Genomic DNA, 16,003 nt, shown 5'->3' with positions numbered 1-16,003 from the left:
TAAGTTTTTCGTTTCTTCAACGCCGGCTGCGATTCTTCTTCCACCTTATCATTCGCAACATAATCCTTGTTTTCCTTGTATGTCACTAGTACAGCCCTCGCTCCGTAAGCAGTAGTGAAGTTGATCGAAATATTCTCGATAATAATGGGATCAGGTTTAATCTTTTGAGTCTCATTCAAGTATAGATTCATATGCTCCATATTGGCTTGAAACTTCTGCCACGTGTCGACGTCGAAGCAAATTCCATCGGCATAATTGCCTGATAATTTAACAATCGGTACGAAGCCACTGCCGTCGTTCCTCGATTGCAAACCAATGTGTATCTTCTTAGTGTGCGAAGAATTAAGTCCATACGTTGTAGATAACAATAAATAACGTTGCTCATTTCTTCCAGCGTTATCGATGTCGATGTTGTCGTTATTATCCGTCTTGCGAATATTGCGATCGCGTTCAGATTTAAAATTAGTTACTTCCTTACGTGTGGCCATTGTTTTCACTTGTAAAATCACACGAATAGTCACGACACGCAGCAAAATGGCGAAATCACGTGGAATTCTTTCTTCGTAGCACAAACTTATGTTTTCGTATGCTCGAATTCGAATGAATACGGAAGAGCGATTTGTCGACGTGCTTATATTGCCAATCTCCCTCTCTCGCAAAAATTTAAAAAATCAAAGTGGGGAAGACAATTTATATGTGAAAAATCAGGATTTTTCATGTTCAGTCCTGTGTAAATAAAAAACTTCTAGAAACATTTAGAAATTTCTAGAGATGAGATTTGAGATCGCGTAACACGAGAGAAGAGGACAACAAATTTGTGTACGTAAGTGAATAAACGGAAAATTAATTTTTTATGTAAAATCGAATTATGTTTAAACAAAAAGAAAACTCGTGAGAGATTATATTTGATTTGAAAATATTTTTTGCTCTAAAATATAGTAATAAGGATTTGCGAATTCAAAAACGCCGGATTAGGTCGAAGAATAGCGTGTAATAATCCTCTGTAATAAACCCTGTAATAAAAAGTAAAATAAATGTTTGCGGACAAGAAAAAGCAAGATCGGCGATTTAGACCTCGTAACATTATATGATGGGATAAAAAAAAAGCAGGCTTATACTCTATACAACTATTTTTTGTATCTGAAGAAATAAGAGAAAATGATTTTATGATTTTCCCCGACCCGGCTAGGAAAATAGTTGTAAAACTCAAACACCATCTAGAATATTCGTCGGAAAGAAAATCGACGTTTGCCAATTAAATAACTAAAAATCTTTTCAGCCACGCCTAGTTGTTAAGAAAAGCACCATTCGATAGGTAAGTAAAGTAGACTAAGAAATGTGCGTATGCTCTATGACCGCCTCCTTTTCGAAAAACAAAATAAGCGCTAGCGGGAGAATTGAAAATTTTTCCGAAACTCCCACTCTTTTAAAATATAAACGAAAAAAATGTTGAATTTTTCGACGCCTTCATTCTTTTGGTGGGCGTGGATATAAAGTATAAATTCTCCGAAGCGTAATAGAAAATCCGCATTTTGAGTTTGACATCGTCCTAGCTACTCAGTCTCGTGGACGTACACGTTTCGACGTATCGCGTTAGTGTTGTGAGTGCAAACGTTAAGTGCAAATAAAAAATGGCAGCTCAGAAAAAGTTAATTTCTGAATGCATAACTTTGGCCGCGAATTTGTCGCCGACGATAAATGCCGCGTCGTATTTATCACGGCTGATGGAAGAGCCGTGTAATAATTATAATATTTTTAGAAAATTCGCGGGCTTGATCTCCAATTCGTTACTTGGAGTATTATATAGATTGGGGCATTTCGGCGGCGATAGAGAATTATTAAACGCCGCCGCTGAAATAATATTAATGCGTGAGGCTTTTCAACACGAAGAAGAGGATGTAGGTGGATATGCAGCCTATCTACTGGCGGATTATCAAAGAAAACAATTAACAGGTAATTATTTTATTCCTTTCGATGAGAAAAAATATGAAACAGTAATTATATTATAAGCCTAAATTTTTAATCGTTATTAATTATTCGTAGCGAGGAACACTCCTGTAAAATTAGCGACAGTACACCCCACCCGAAGGCGTAGAGCGGAAGAAGAGCCCGAGGCAGGACCTTCGCGTAAGTTTACAAACGTTAAACATATATAATAATTATTCGTAAAATTACAGTTACTGATAAAAAATTAAATATTTTCAGGAAGAGCACGAATACACCCGCCGGAAAACTTGCCGATTGCTGTTATCGATATATCTGGTAAGTTAACATTTTTTAAAAATAATAAAATATTTTTTTAAATATAAAAAATTAGTAATCTTAATATAATATATAAATATATTATTTTAGATGACGAAGATGATATTATTAATAATAATAATAATGTCGACGACGATGACGCCGCTTCTATAACTGCTGTGAGCTCAGCGGATAGCGAGGTTGTATACACAAGGTAAGACGATATTTAGAAAATATAAGTTTACATAGCTCTGCAAAAATTTAAATACAAAGCAATATAAAACTTTTAAATTATATATTATATATTATTTTTATAACAAAATTTCAAATGTTAAAATAGTAGAAATGGAGCGGGAAGAGGAACCGGAGGAATACGAGCACCAAGACGAGGAGGAGGAAGAGGAAAATTATGAAGAGGAAGAACAAATGGAGGAAGAAAATTACGAGGAGGACGAAGAAGATGAATACGATCCTTGTGTAGAAGGTAACGGAGTTATTTTACTTTTTTCAAATTTTTATGTTCGAATTTAATCTTAAACGGATTTAAATTTTTAGCAATTCGTCGCTTGTCGGTTAACTATTCTCCGGAATATTAGCGGCGGGGAGCGGGAAGCGTTGCTCGAGATACACCGATTACCACCAAAAGGTGAGTTATCTCGTTGTATTATAACGCTAGCAGTTGCGCGAAGATTAAATTCGAGCATAAAAGAAAAGAAAATATCTTAGTATTTTATATAATGTATATTCGATTTAACAATTTTCTTTTTTTAATAGTACAAAGTGATGGAGGTGGTAGAGGAAGTGAGCAAAGCGACGCGCCTGAGAGAGTATTATTATCGCACTCGCAGAATAATGGAGAAGAAATCGCGAGGAAAGAGCATGAACAGGATAATATTTCGTCGGAGGCGGAAGAGAGTGATGAGGAGGTGGAAGAGGAGCAGCATAGACAATCGCAACAGCAGGCGCGACAACAGCAACATCAGGTTAGCGATAATTTTAATTATATAACTTTGCTTAGGGAAAATGCGCGTCGATTTAGAAGATTCGGGGTAATCGGCAGAGAAGCGAGTTTCGCGATACGTCCGCTACCCGAAGGCGGGGATATTTATCGTTCCTTAGAACGCGTTTCGAGAAATTCACGCGTATGCGACAAATTCGAGTGAACCGAGCGATTATGTTGGATTATCGTTCGATTCGCCGAATTTATCGCACGGTCCCGCGGGTTTATCTTTTCGTCCGGTGCGCGACTTGTCTCACGAGGATATTTAGGGTCTCGTGAGCGCGGTAGCGCAGAGCGCGGGAGGACTCGATATCGCCGAACAATTTAATGTAAGTAGGTATACTATGAGAGTTCTAACCCATGGGGCTCTGAGGGGGGTGCGGGGCGCGGGGGGTTCTCCGTGGCGAGGGGTATGACATCACGCGGGGTGGGGGTATCTCGTGGGCGCGGGGGCTGACGTCACGCGGGTGGAGGGGGATGTTTCGACAAAGGAGGGGGAGTTTTCTGAGTGCAATATTTATAGATGGTATCTTTACGACTTTTTTATGAGGGGTCTTAGACATTTTCCCAAAAAGAACAAGCGCCGATGATTAACAATTTTGTACCCTCGTTAATATAATTTTATTACGGAAGCGCCGATGTCCGGCTGCTCGTCAACGGAGCGTTCTAGAGTTCATTAAAACTATGTTTTTCATTTTATGGACATTTTATCATTAGGAAAGGAATGAAGATTTTAAGCCGACGCTGCGACGAACATGTCTAAACGTGATTTAATAGGCCTCTACCTATTTGCGTTGACGTTCGGCAGCTTGTACCCTCGCGGAAAATCTCCCATAAAAACGAGAGCGAAACATCTTCCTTAATATTTTTTAAGGAAGAATGCAACGTATCGGCGCCAACGTTCGGCAGCTTGTGTCCTTACTCCTCTATCCATAAAACCGATATCTCGGGAAACTATCTTTTGAGATACGCCAAATGTTAGAAAAGAAGATAGAATTAGGTGAAATATATATAAGGAGGATGAGAGCGCGTCAAACCATAGTACGATTTGAAAGCGCATAGATGCAGCGGTGAAAAAAGTTTAGTGGTTACTTTCTTGTATTAGAAGTGTTAGTGGTATAATAGTGAATAAAAGAAATAATGGAAAACATCGAGCAGAACGAACGCGACCTGTTGGAGCGGTCCCGCCAAGTCACCACCTTGGGCGAATATTTTGAATGGGCGCTGCTCTGCGAGGAATTTATCAATTTGCTCGAAGAACGCAGTCGTGTCAAGCGTCCGCGACTCTCGATTGGATATAGACAATCTTTGGTTGCTAGAATCGCGCGACTCGAGGGTGCAAAGACTCGATTGCAGAGACAGTTTATACCCAGTGGTGGTAATTACAGTGGCGATAATAACACGGGAAGACTCGTTTGGCGAGAGATCGATACCGCGTTCGAAAATCGGATATTGACAGGTGCGGTGATTAACGCAGACTATATCGAACCGCGACAATTTTTGGAAGACGCTAGTAGTGTAGTTCTCGAGCAAGTGCAAGATGTTATAAAAATACACAACTGTGCAAAAGTAAATACCGTGTTCAACGGTGAGTTTGTGACAGGTGATATGCGCTCCAACAAAAGCATTAACACGCGAAATTATGAACTCTTTCGCACGTCCGATTTACACGAGTGGTATGAGCGGCATGTCATCGAATCCACATTGGCGTCTCTCGAAGAGTTTCAGGAACGTGATAGCGGATGGGCATTGTCACGAATCCTTGATCTTACGGTCAACGTCAACAAGTGCAATCCTATGCGTGCTGGGTGTTATTTAAACTTGCCGCGAGAAATTGTGACGAAGAGAGCAGTGGTGAACGTGCAGTCTAAAGACAATGCATGTTTCGCATGGTCAGTGGTGGCCGCTCTGCATCCAGTTGCAAAATATAGTGAGAGAACATCGTCATATCCACACTATACGACAGTGTTAAATCTTCAGGACATTGAGTTTCCGATGACGTTAAACCAAATTAAAAAGTTTGAACTGGCAAATAACATCTCAATCAACGTCTACGGCATTGAGAGGAAGAAGGAATTATCTATTCTTCCGATACAGCTCACCGATCGGAAGAGAGAAAAACATGTAAATATGCTGTATGTGGAGGAGGACGACAGCGTTGGGCATTTCGCGTATATAAAAAATCTATCTCGGCTTGTCAGCACGCAACTGAGCAAACACAATGGTCAAAAATATATCTGCGATCGGTATGTATATTTATTGCAAACTATATAATAATTTTAAATAAAATTGTAAATAAAATTGTAATTTTTTTTTTCACAGATGCTTGCACTTCTTTAATTTGAGCGAAAAATTGGAGGCTCACATTGCGGACTGTCGAGAAATGAACGACTGCGCTATCCGATTACCAAGCGATAAAGACAAGTGGCTCGACTTCGACAACTACAACAGAAAGGAGCGATTTCCCTTCGTGGTGTACGCCGACTTGGAGTGTGTGCTGAAGAAGACGCCGGAACATGCGTCATACTCCCAACATCACGAGGTATTTAGCGTTGGGTATTACGTGCAATGTTCGTACGACAACTCGTTATCCGCGTATAATTCTCGCCGTAGTATCGATTGCGTTTCATGGTTCGCCGAAGAACTTAAAAATTTAGCGCATCGTGTAAAGGGTATTTTGTCTGATAATGTCCCCATGACAAAATTAACGCAAGATGAATGGGAAAAATTTCATAGCGCCACGCATTGTCATATATGCGAAAAACCGTTTGGGCCGGATGATACACGCGTACGCGATCATTGTCATCTGACCGGGCGATACAGGGGTTCCGCGCACTCAAACTGTAATCTAAACTACAAAGACTCTTATGTCATTCCTGTAGTTTTCCATAATCTATCCGGCTATGACGCACATTTCATCATAAAAGAAATAGCTACCGCGTATAAAGGACGCGTAGATGTGCTTCCAATAACAAAAGAAAAATACATTTCATTTACGAAGACTGTCAATAGTACCGACGACGACAAAGATTGGAAAACTTTCGTGAAATTACGATTCATCGATTCATACAAATTTCTCAGTGCTAGTCTTGACAAATTGGCATCTTTTTTGAATAAGGATAAGTTAAAAATTTTGCGTTCCAATTTTTCCGCATTATCCACCAACAATTTTGAATTATTAACGCGAAAAGGTGTCTTTCCGTACGAGTACATTGACTGCGTGGACAGGCTGCAGGACACGCGTTTACCACCACGCGAATCGTTTTACAGTTCTTTAACCAGTGACACTGTATCCGAGAACGACTACGCACATGCCGTCAACGTGTGGCAGCAGTTCTCCATTCAAACCTTGGGTGAATACAGCGATCTGTACTTAAAAACTGATGTCTTGTTGTTGGCAGATATATTTGAAAACTTTCGCGACACTTGCATCGCGAGTTACGGACTCGATCCTGCGTATTATTATACTCTTCCTGGGTATACATGGGACGCGATGCTAAAACATACACGCGTAAATTTCGAACTGCTTACCGATATCGATATGGTTATGTTTATTGAACGGGGTATACGCGGTGGTCTAAGTCAATGTTCAGGAAGATACGCCCATGCTAATAACAAGTACATGCAATCGTATGATCCGTCGAAACCATCATCATATTTAATGTATTTAGATGTAAATAATTTGTATGGATGGGCAATGTGTCAACCACTACCTTATGCCGATTTTCGATGGGTCGACGATGTATCTAATTTTGACATCTCGTCAATAGCGCTCGATTCACCTACAGGCTATATCCTCGAAGTAGATTTAGAATATCCGCAACATCTTCACGACATGCACACTGACCTACCGTTTTGCCCGACGCGCGACAAGCCGCCCGGCAAGCGGGAAGATAAGCTTCTCGCAACGCTATATGATAAGAAGCGTTATGTCATACACTACCGCAACCTGCAACAGTGCACGCGTCACGGCCTTCGCGTTACAAAAATACATCGCGTATTACAATTCACTCAATCCGCATGGCTCCGCGATTACATTGAACTAAATACAAAATTTAGAACACATGCGAAAAATGATTTTGAGAAAAATTTGTACAAATTGATGAACAACGCGGTATTTGGCAAAACGATGGAAAACGTTCGAAATCATGTAGATGTAAAATTATTGACAAAGTGGGACGGACGATACGGTGCAGAGGCGATGATTGCTAAACCAAATTTTCACAGTAGAAGCATCTTTTCGGAAAATTTAATTGCCGTAGAATTACGTAAACTCGAAGTAAAATTTAACAAACCAATCTATGTTGGTATGTGTATACTCGACATATCGAAAGTGTGTCTGTACGAATTTCACTACGAGTACATGTCACCGCTCTATCGTGAAAGATGCCGAATAATGTACACTGACACCGACAGTTTAATATACCATATTAAATGCGAAGACGTGTATGAAAATATGAAACACGATATCGCTAGATTCGATACGAGCGATTATCCAATTGACAACGCGTACGGTATAGCGCATGCAAACAAAAAGGTGCCAGGCTTGATGAAAGACGAGAATAACGGTGCAATAATGACCGAATTCGTCGGGCTCAGAGCAAAAATGTACGCTTTGCGAGTGGATGGTAAGAAAGATACAAAAAAGGTTAAAGGTGTCAAAAGTAACGTTGTCGCGAGAACGATAACATTCGACGATTATACGCGGTGCCTGAACGACGAGATTGAAATGACACGTAGTCAGTCATGTATTAGGTCGAAATTGCATGAAGTATACACCATCTGCGAGACAAAAATTGCTCTAAGTCCGTACGACGATAAGCGGTATATCATACCTGATTCGACCGACACATTACCATGGGGACATTATCAGATACCCTTATAAAATATAATGTAATATAATGTATGTGCGATATAATGTTATGTAACATATGTGTATGTATTTCATATATTGGAACGGAAAGGATGTATTAATAAAGATTTTGTATTTCACATATTTCATGTATATTGTAATATTTCAAATACTTTTATTTGTTGTACACATTATATATTTTTTAATTTTTGAGTAATTAATAAATACAATTTGTATGAATTAAATTGCATTGTCCTTATGTATCCAAGAGTTGTGCGAATTGTCAAATCCCAGCCATTTTACGTAAACCTCGTCACCCCTCCTGCGCAGTACTTTCTCCACGAGATATACGTCCGGATAATTCGCGCTATGCAACTCGTGCTCGTAAAACGCTCCAGCGACAGATGTTTTGCGATAGTCCTCGAGTAGATAGGTTACGGGATTAGTACGCTGCACTTTAACAATTTTAAACACTTCGGTTGTCCAATTTGGTGTGTAACCCTTCTCAAAAAGTTTCTTGTACTTGCTAACGCGTACCGGGTCACCTACTTTGAACTTTGCCGGAGCGGCAATCTTTATGTTACTATATACCGTTTTTAAAAGTTTATCAGCGATCGCGGGGGTGACGTCGACGGGTCGCATGCCGATCGTTCGATGCTTGCGCGCGTTGTAATCCGATACGAGTTCCGCCAACGCGTCGATCCACTTGTAAGTTCCGTTCAGCGTAAACATCTTCCACATGTCGTTCTTCAGCGTGCGATTGAATCGCTCCACAACCGATGCCTTCAATACCGAATATGTAGAATAGTGATTGATGTTATGTTTCCGTATAAGCCGTTGCACGTCGACGTTATAAAATTCTTTCCCCATATCGGTTTGCATGTTTCTCGGGCATCTCTTGCTATCTCGAATTATCTCGGCGATAGCGTCAGCCATCTCGCTTCCACCTTTACTCTTGAGTGGTATGGCCCACGCGTACTTGCTCAACACATCGATGACGGTGAGTATGTAGTGGTAACCTCTGTTGAAACGAGAGTACGGACGCATCTCGACGATGTCAGCTTGCCACAGGTCATCGTATCCCCGCACTATGACGTGTCTTCGGGGAAAATTTTTCCTTGCCGGTGCGTGCAGTTCGTTCACCAACTGCCGTTTCTCCAAACTATGTTGTTTCATCGCTTCGTCGGTTTTTCTCGATCGCCGTTTGTCGCTCGTTTTATGATTCATTTTCGTTTGTCGTTCTTCAATAGCCGTTCGTAGCCGTTCCTGACCCGTTCTTGAGCCGTTCGTAGCCGTTCCTAACCCGTTCTTGAGCCGTTCCTGATCCGTTCGTAGCCGTTCCTGACCCGTTCGTAGCCGTTCCTGACCCGTTCGTAGCCGTTCTTGACCCGTTCGTAGCCGTTCCTGACCCGTTCTTGAGCCGTTCCTGACCCGTTCTTGAGCCGTTCTTGAGCCGTTCTTGTGTTGTTTACTTCCGTTCTTGACCCATTCGAAAATCGTTCTTGATTCGTTCGCTGCCTTGTTCACAGTCGTTTCTAACCCGTTCGTAGCCTTTCCTGACCCGTTCACAGCCGTTACTGACCCGTTCGCAGCCCTGCTTGAGTTGTTTGTAGCCTTGCATGTAGCCTTTAAAGACTTGTTCGTAGCCTCGTTCGCAGCCCTGCTTGAGTTGTTGGTAGCCTCGTTCGCTGTTGCTAGGCCGTTCATAGCCTCGTTCGCAGCTGTTGCTAGGCCGTTCACTACCACTCATTGTAGTTAGATAGTAGTTCGATAATCCTTCGTAGCTGTTCGATAATTGTTCGTAGCCGTTCGATAACCCTTCGTAGATGTTCGATAACCGCTCGATAGCCGCTCCTAACCCGTTCACTGCTGCTCATTCAGGTTGATAGCCGTTTCTGAGTTAGCGTTAGCCGCGCGTTGAAGTTCGTTTATCACAATCTGTATTGCCTGCACATCCTTCTCGAACGAAGTCAGCTTCTCATCTGATTCTTTCTGTTGATTCATCAATCTTTTAACGCAGGATTCCACATACAGTTTGTTGACGGCATCGGTGTCAGCCTCAGGTTGCGCTACACGACGAATCTTCCTCGACCTTGCGTCATAGTCCGTAACGACGCGACACAGAGCGTTTTCGTGCACATAACTTTTCACCAATCTATCCCAAGAACCGCTTGTGCCGGTTGCATCATTTCTTGGTTCGAATAATCCAAATTTGTTGATAGGCATTTTTTTCCACCGATGAGTGACGCTGATCGACTGATTAGATTTGTCGAGACACCATTCAATTTATAATAATGCCTGCTTCGCGAAGTTCCTCGATGATCGACAGGATCTCATTGTCGTGAGCGTTGTGGCCAGCTCGGCGCGAAGCGTCCAGCAATCGTACCCGATCTACTAGCTCGTTGGGGTCATCCCAGTGTATGTAATCGATCTTATTGTCGGTTAGCGCCATCGCGTGAGGCATGAATACTCCCTTTCCAGATTTTTTCTTTTCAATCGATATCAATGGTGCGATTATATGTTTGTACTTGTATCCCCTGTTGCTTCGTAATTGGCCTTGTGTGTCATAATTGCGTTTATGCGCGTTCGTCGCCAATAATATACTCTTGTATTTACGCATATCATCCTCCGTGTAAATGTCATCATCGGGAATTCTCTTGAAGATCAATTCGTATAATCCTGGTGTACCAATGTACCTCACTTCATCTATAATTATAGAGTCATATTTGTCAATGTCGAATCGTTTGTTACCGAGACGCATTTCATCCTTGTCGAAATAGACACCGTACACGTGATCGATTTTCCTTTCTTTGTCGCCACCGAGGAGAGTGCTCATGTACTCTTGTCCCAGTGGTCCCAAGTGCTTTCGCAACATTTCTTGACCTTCCAGCGTTTGTAATGTGTTTCGAACAAACGATGTTTCGAGCGTGCTGCCCGAGGTTTCGAAAACATTTTCGTTTGCGAGTGTTTCGGGTATCATAGGTTGTACGATTCTCGTTGTCGCGAACGGTGTAGAGCTTATCATCGGTTCATCCAATAAAGCATTCGATGTACGCGGTGTCGATGAGCGATTCGGGTTTGACCGTTTCCTCTTTTTCGGTGTCGCATCATCCTTCTCCTCTTCCTCCTCTTCCTCCTCCTCCTCCTTGTACCGCTTGATGGGTAAGATTTTAATCTTTGCGGTACTTTCCGGCTCGTTTTTCACCGCGATCGAGTTGTCGACAATCTTTTGTAGCGGCTCAATAATAGGTCTAAAATGGGTCTTGACCGCGATATCGTCATCGATCTTACCGGTCTTCAAAGCGCGATGTTTCTTGCGGATTGCTTCACTCGTTTTCGCAATCTCCTTCGCAATCTTTTCACGTTCGCGAATATTATCGTTCTCAGCCATGTCGGTAGAGTGTCGAACGCTCGTGTTTCACCTCTCTCGACAGAACATCGGCAACGACTAATTGTTTTGCGGTATCGCGAACACGTTAAATCCGTTTCTGTATCGACCGTTCGTAAGCGAGCTATCCTTATCTATCACTAGAAATCCATACTTTTGCTGCCAACAAGTACGACATAATTCACTGAAATCCTCGTATGACATGTCAGTATTCACGTGATCATTGTACACATGTTTCAAGTTGGTACCGTCCTGTTTAAACAAGATTAGCAGGTTTGCGTTGTCGCGTATAAGATGTTTCGGTATTCTTGCGTATGTCTGACAGAGATAGAAGCAGTCGACGTTCGAGTGGCGTCCCATTGAAAAGTATTCTCTTATCGTATTTTGTTTGTCACACGCCACGTCATCGAAAACGAAAATCGAGTTTGGACATGCTTCGCTCGGTGGAATGACGTCACTGTTATTGGAGAATGTAAAATAGCCGATTTCATCGATCGACGTCAACAAATTCTCCAGATACTGATATTTTGGCTGTTGCAGTGACTTTGAGTACACGTACACGTTTTCAAAGCGGACACCGTGCGGGCTTTCTATCAAACTAATCAACACGTTAGTTTTACCGCAATTCGAGGGGCCGCAAACGATCGCGCGTATAGTAGTCGGCAGTATCGTACCGTGTCTACGCATCTCCGCGTTGTCCCCCATCGATCGTAATCTGGCGTCGTAATTCGTCACGCGTATCGCGAAAGGTTGTCGCACGAATCTCATTTTCCCACTCCCCGATTGAATCGAACGCTTGCCTATTTATAGCTGCGCGGAACCACGAATCGCTCAGTAACGAAAAAATGTTTGTCTTGCTATCAAGTCCTTACGATATTTGTAATTTGAGCGCCGAACAGCTACAATTTGTGTCGAAAACAGTTTTATTGCGAATGTGTGGCAATTACGTCCACTGCGTGTGGGACAAGCTTCCGGAACATATAAAGGCGGATTTGGAGGTTCAAACTTATCGCCGCTGTTTCGAACATTACAATCGACCGTGGCAGCAGACGCACATCGACGGTCCAGCGCCGATGATAAAGGATTGCAGCGAATGTCAACGAAAATAGGTAGAGGCCTATTAAATCTCGCGATAAACGCACTTCCGATCGAATTCCATATCCCCGGCTATCAGTTTTGCGGTCCGGGCACGCGACTACAAAAGCGATTAGCCAGAGGCGATCGAGGTATCAACCCATTGGACGCAGCGTGCCGTGAACACGATATAGCGTACTCTCGAAGCAACGATCTCATCGAGAGACACGCGGCAGATAGGATACTCGCCAAGGAAGCGCAAACTCGCATCGTTGCGAGAGATTCGACTCTCGGTGAGAGAGCCGCCGCCACAGCTGTCTGGGCAGCGATGAAAGCCAAGACGAAGTTCGGTATGGGCCTGAAGACGACAAAGACGAAGACGAAGAAAAAGATGGCGAAGAAGCGAATACTTCCGGTAGCGAAACGTGGGGGTGTATTGCCGATTCTACCAATGTTGGGCGCGCTCGGATCTCTGGTCGGTGGAGCGGCTGGTGTAGCAAAGATGGTGAACGACGGAAAAGCCGCACAACGTCAGTTGCAAGAGATGCTACGTCACAATCGCGCCATGGAAGGTCACGGATTGTATCTCGCTCCATACAAACGCGGACGAGGAGTTTCAACGAGAAAAAAGGGGAAAAAAAAAACGTCAAAGAGACGCTAAAAATGCCACAGGGCGTAACTACCAACATACAATTGCTACAACTGGCAAAACGTATGCACATTCCGTATTTTAGAGGTGTTTTCATGCGTGATTCATTACCGATCGGTGGTATATATCGAAACGAGAGCGGCATCGTAAATTTGGATAACGCTAAAGGATCGGGTACTCATTGGGTAGCGTATGCAAAGAGGGGGAATCGCGCTATATATTTTGACAGTTTCGGCAATCTTCGACCGCCGAATGAATTGGTGCGATATTTAAATGTGACAAAGATACAATACAATTACGCACCTGTTCAAACTTACAATCAAAGCATCTGTGGACAATTGTGCTTACAGTTTCTCCGAGCGGTCGATGCATGTGAATTTAAAGACTGACATCGCGCTATTTAACTCAGTATTCATTAAACAGTTTTGCCGATATGTCTATGACATTCACACTGACCGGGAAGAGTAGTGTTCTCGCGGCAAACTACTTTCCCGCCGTAGATTTGAGCGACGATGAATACGAGCTAGGTCTAGCGGATTTTGAGACTTATCACACGATATCGAACGTGAATTCCTCGAATAATAAATTTTACTTTGGCAAAGATGACGCGGAAATTACGATTCCCGAGGGATCGTACGAGCTGCAAGCGATACATGAGTTTTTGAAACATGCAATTTTACGAAAACGTCCGCGACACGCTGTTCATGACGATGATAAAAAACACGCTGACACCACGCATATTCGGACGAATGACGACGGTGACTTTGAAGATGGAGAATATCCAATAGTGCTCCGCGCTAATTATAATACGATGAGGAGCGAGATCAAATGCGCCTACAGAATGAATTTTAGCAAGCCTAACAACATTGGATCGCTGCTGGGATTCTCGAACCGTATACTGCAGCCGCGAAAATGGTATAAGTCGGACATGCCGATTAATATTATCAACGTGAACATTATCCGCGTAGAATGTAATGTGACCGCGGGCGCGTACAGCAACGGCAAACTCGTTCATACGATACATGAATTTTCACCGAGGGTATCACCAGGATATAAGATATCGGAAACACCGGCGCACATCATTTACTTGCCGATCATCGTGCGGAGCATTACGGATTTAACGTTACGCGTTGTCGACCAGGACAGACGATTGCTCGATTTTCGAGGAGAAGAGATCACCATTAGATTGCACGTACGACGACGACAGCGATAACGTACGTGTGTGGCGTATGAGATGCTCGTGTTGAACGGATCGAAAGATACGAGAGATAACACAATCTTTACGGAGCCAGCGACAACAACAACAACAACGTCGACATTCACTAATATCCAATCATCCGGTTGCAGTAAGAAAAAGAAACTGAACGCATCAAACGTTGCGTTTTTACAATCTTTGGGATTCGCGGTGCGAAACATCTGAACAATGACCGACATCCTCAACATTGGAGACGAGCCAATCTTCGACGATCGCATCGTCAAGATCGAGACTCACACGTACAACCCGTTCGCTAACACAACATTCGGACACAGTGATGAGATAAGAATACCCATACAACAACAGGATCTGTATACGTTGCCGTATGAAAGTTTCCTATACATCGAGGGAGAACTAAAGATAAATAAACCAGCCGAAGGATCTGCTGTGATACTGGGAAATAATTGTGTCGCATTCATGTTCGATGAGATTCGATACGAACTCGATGGCGTGGAGATTGATCGCAATAGAAACGTGGGAATAACAAGTTTGCTCAAAAACTATGTAACGATATCATCCGATAGAAGCGTGATTATGAGAAACGCCGGCTGGACTGATCCGACTACTGCGAATGGAAACTTCAATTTTTGCGTACCGCTCTACATGTTATTGGGATTTTGCGAGGATTACAGACGAGTGGTGATGAACGCTCGTCATGAGTTAATCTTAATACGATCGCGCAACGACAACAATTGTCTGATTGGAGATTCGACGCTGGAGCCTGTGATCAACATATTCAAGATACAATGGCGAATGCCGCATGTGTTGTTGAGCGAGATTAAGAAGCTGTCGATGCTGCGCGCTCTGGAAAGCGGACATTACCTCAGCATGGGTTTTCGCTCGTGGGATCTGTATGAGTATCCGCTATTGCAGCGTACAACCAAGCATTCATGGGCCATTAAGACAGCGACTCAGCTGGAGAAGCCACGATATGTTATCTTCGCTCTGCAGACAGGTCGGAAAAACATCATATCTGAGGATATGAGTCGATTCGACGATTGCAAGATGACCAATGTGAAACTCTATCTGAACTCGGAATGTTATCCGTACGACGATATGAATCTGGATTTCGATAAAAACAGATGGTCGATTCTGTACGATACGTATGCGCGTTTCTGCAAGAACTATTATGGATACGAGTATCTCGAGCCGAGTCTCACCGTCTCAATGTTTCTACGTAACGGTCCGTTCGTGATCATCGATTGTTCTCGACAAAACGAATCGGTCAAGAGCGCAACCGTGGATGTGAGATTGGAATTCGAGTGTAAGGAGAATGTGCCGATGAATACCACTGCGTACTGTCTCATCATACATGATCGCGTGATCCAGTACAACCCGTTGACCAACGTTGTGCGCAAAATCACCTAAACACACCAACAATTTAGAGAGAGGGGGAAGCATAGCAGAATATAAATCAAAGTGTTATGAGATAGTTGCCATTCTTCTTTTTAACTGATACATCGAAGAGAGAGATCTCGTCATGTCCGTACCAACGTTTGTGGATCTACAGGGGTTTATCCTCAATAAACAATTCATTGTAAAGG

At 42.9% G+C, this 16,003-nt stretch overlaps 1 protein-coding gene across 1 annotated transcript; it reads left to right on the top strand.

Annotated features, from left to right (window-relative positions):
• Nucleotides 1-7,381: 7,381 nt before the first annotated feature.
• On the top strand, nt 7,382-8,126 carry LOC145946781 (uncharacterized). Its single transcript, XM_083056540.1, has one exon. It carries the CDS (start codon nt 7,443-7,445, stop codon nt 8,124-8,126), a length of 684 nt encoding a protein of 227 aa, XP_082912666.1. The 5' UTR covers nt 7,382-7,442.
• The last annotated feature ends 7,877 nt before the right edge of the window (nt 8,127-16,003 follow it).

This window comes from Prenolepis imparis, unplaced genomic scaffold, assembly GCF_030444845.1.
Source record: "Prenolepis imparis isolate NDT839.2.m4 unplaced genomic scaffold, iyPreImpa1.0 SCAF_21, whole genome shotgun sequence".
Lineage (NCBI taxonomy): Eukaryota > Metazoa > Arthropoda > Insecta > Hymenoptera > Formicidae > Prenolepis > Prenolepis imparis.
The sequence above is the reverse complement of the archived record's forward strand: the minus strand, read 5'-3'. Positions and strand labels throughout refer to the sequence as shown.

What these genes read in the sequence shown, in the direction of transcription:
- LOC145946781 (XM_083056540.1), top strand. Translation starts at nt 7,443, where the DNA reads ATGATTGCTAAACCAAATTTTCACAGTAGAAGCATCTTTTCGGAAAAT.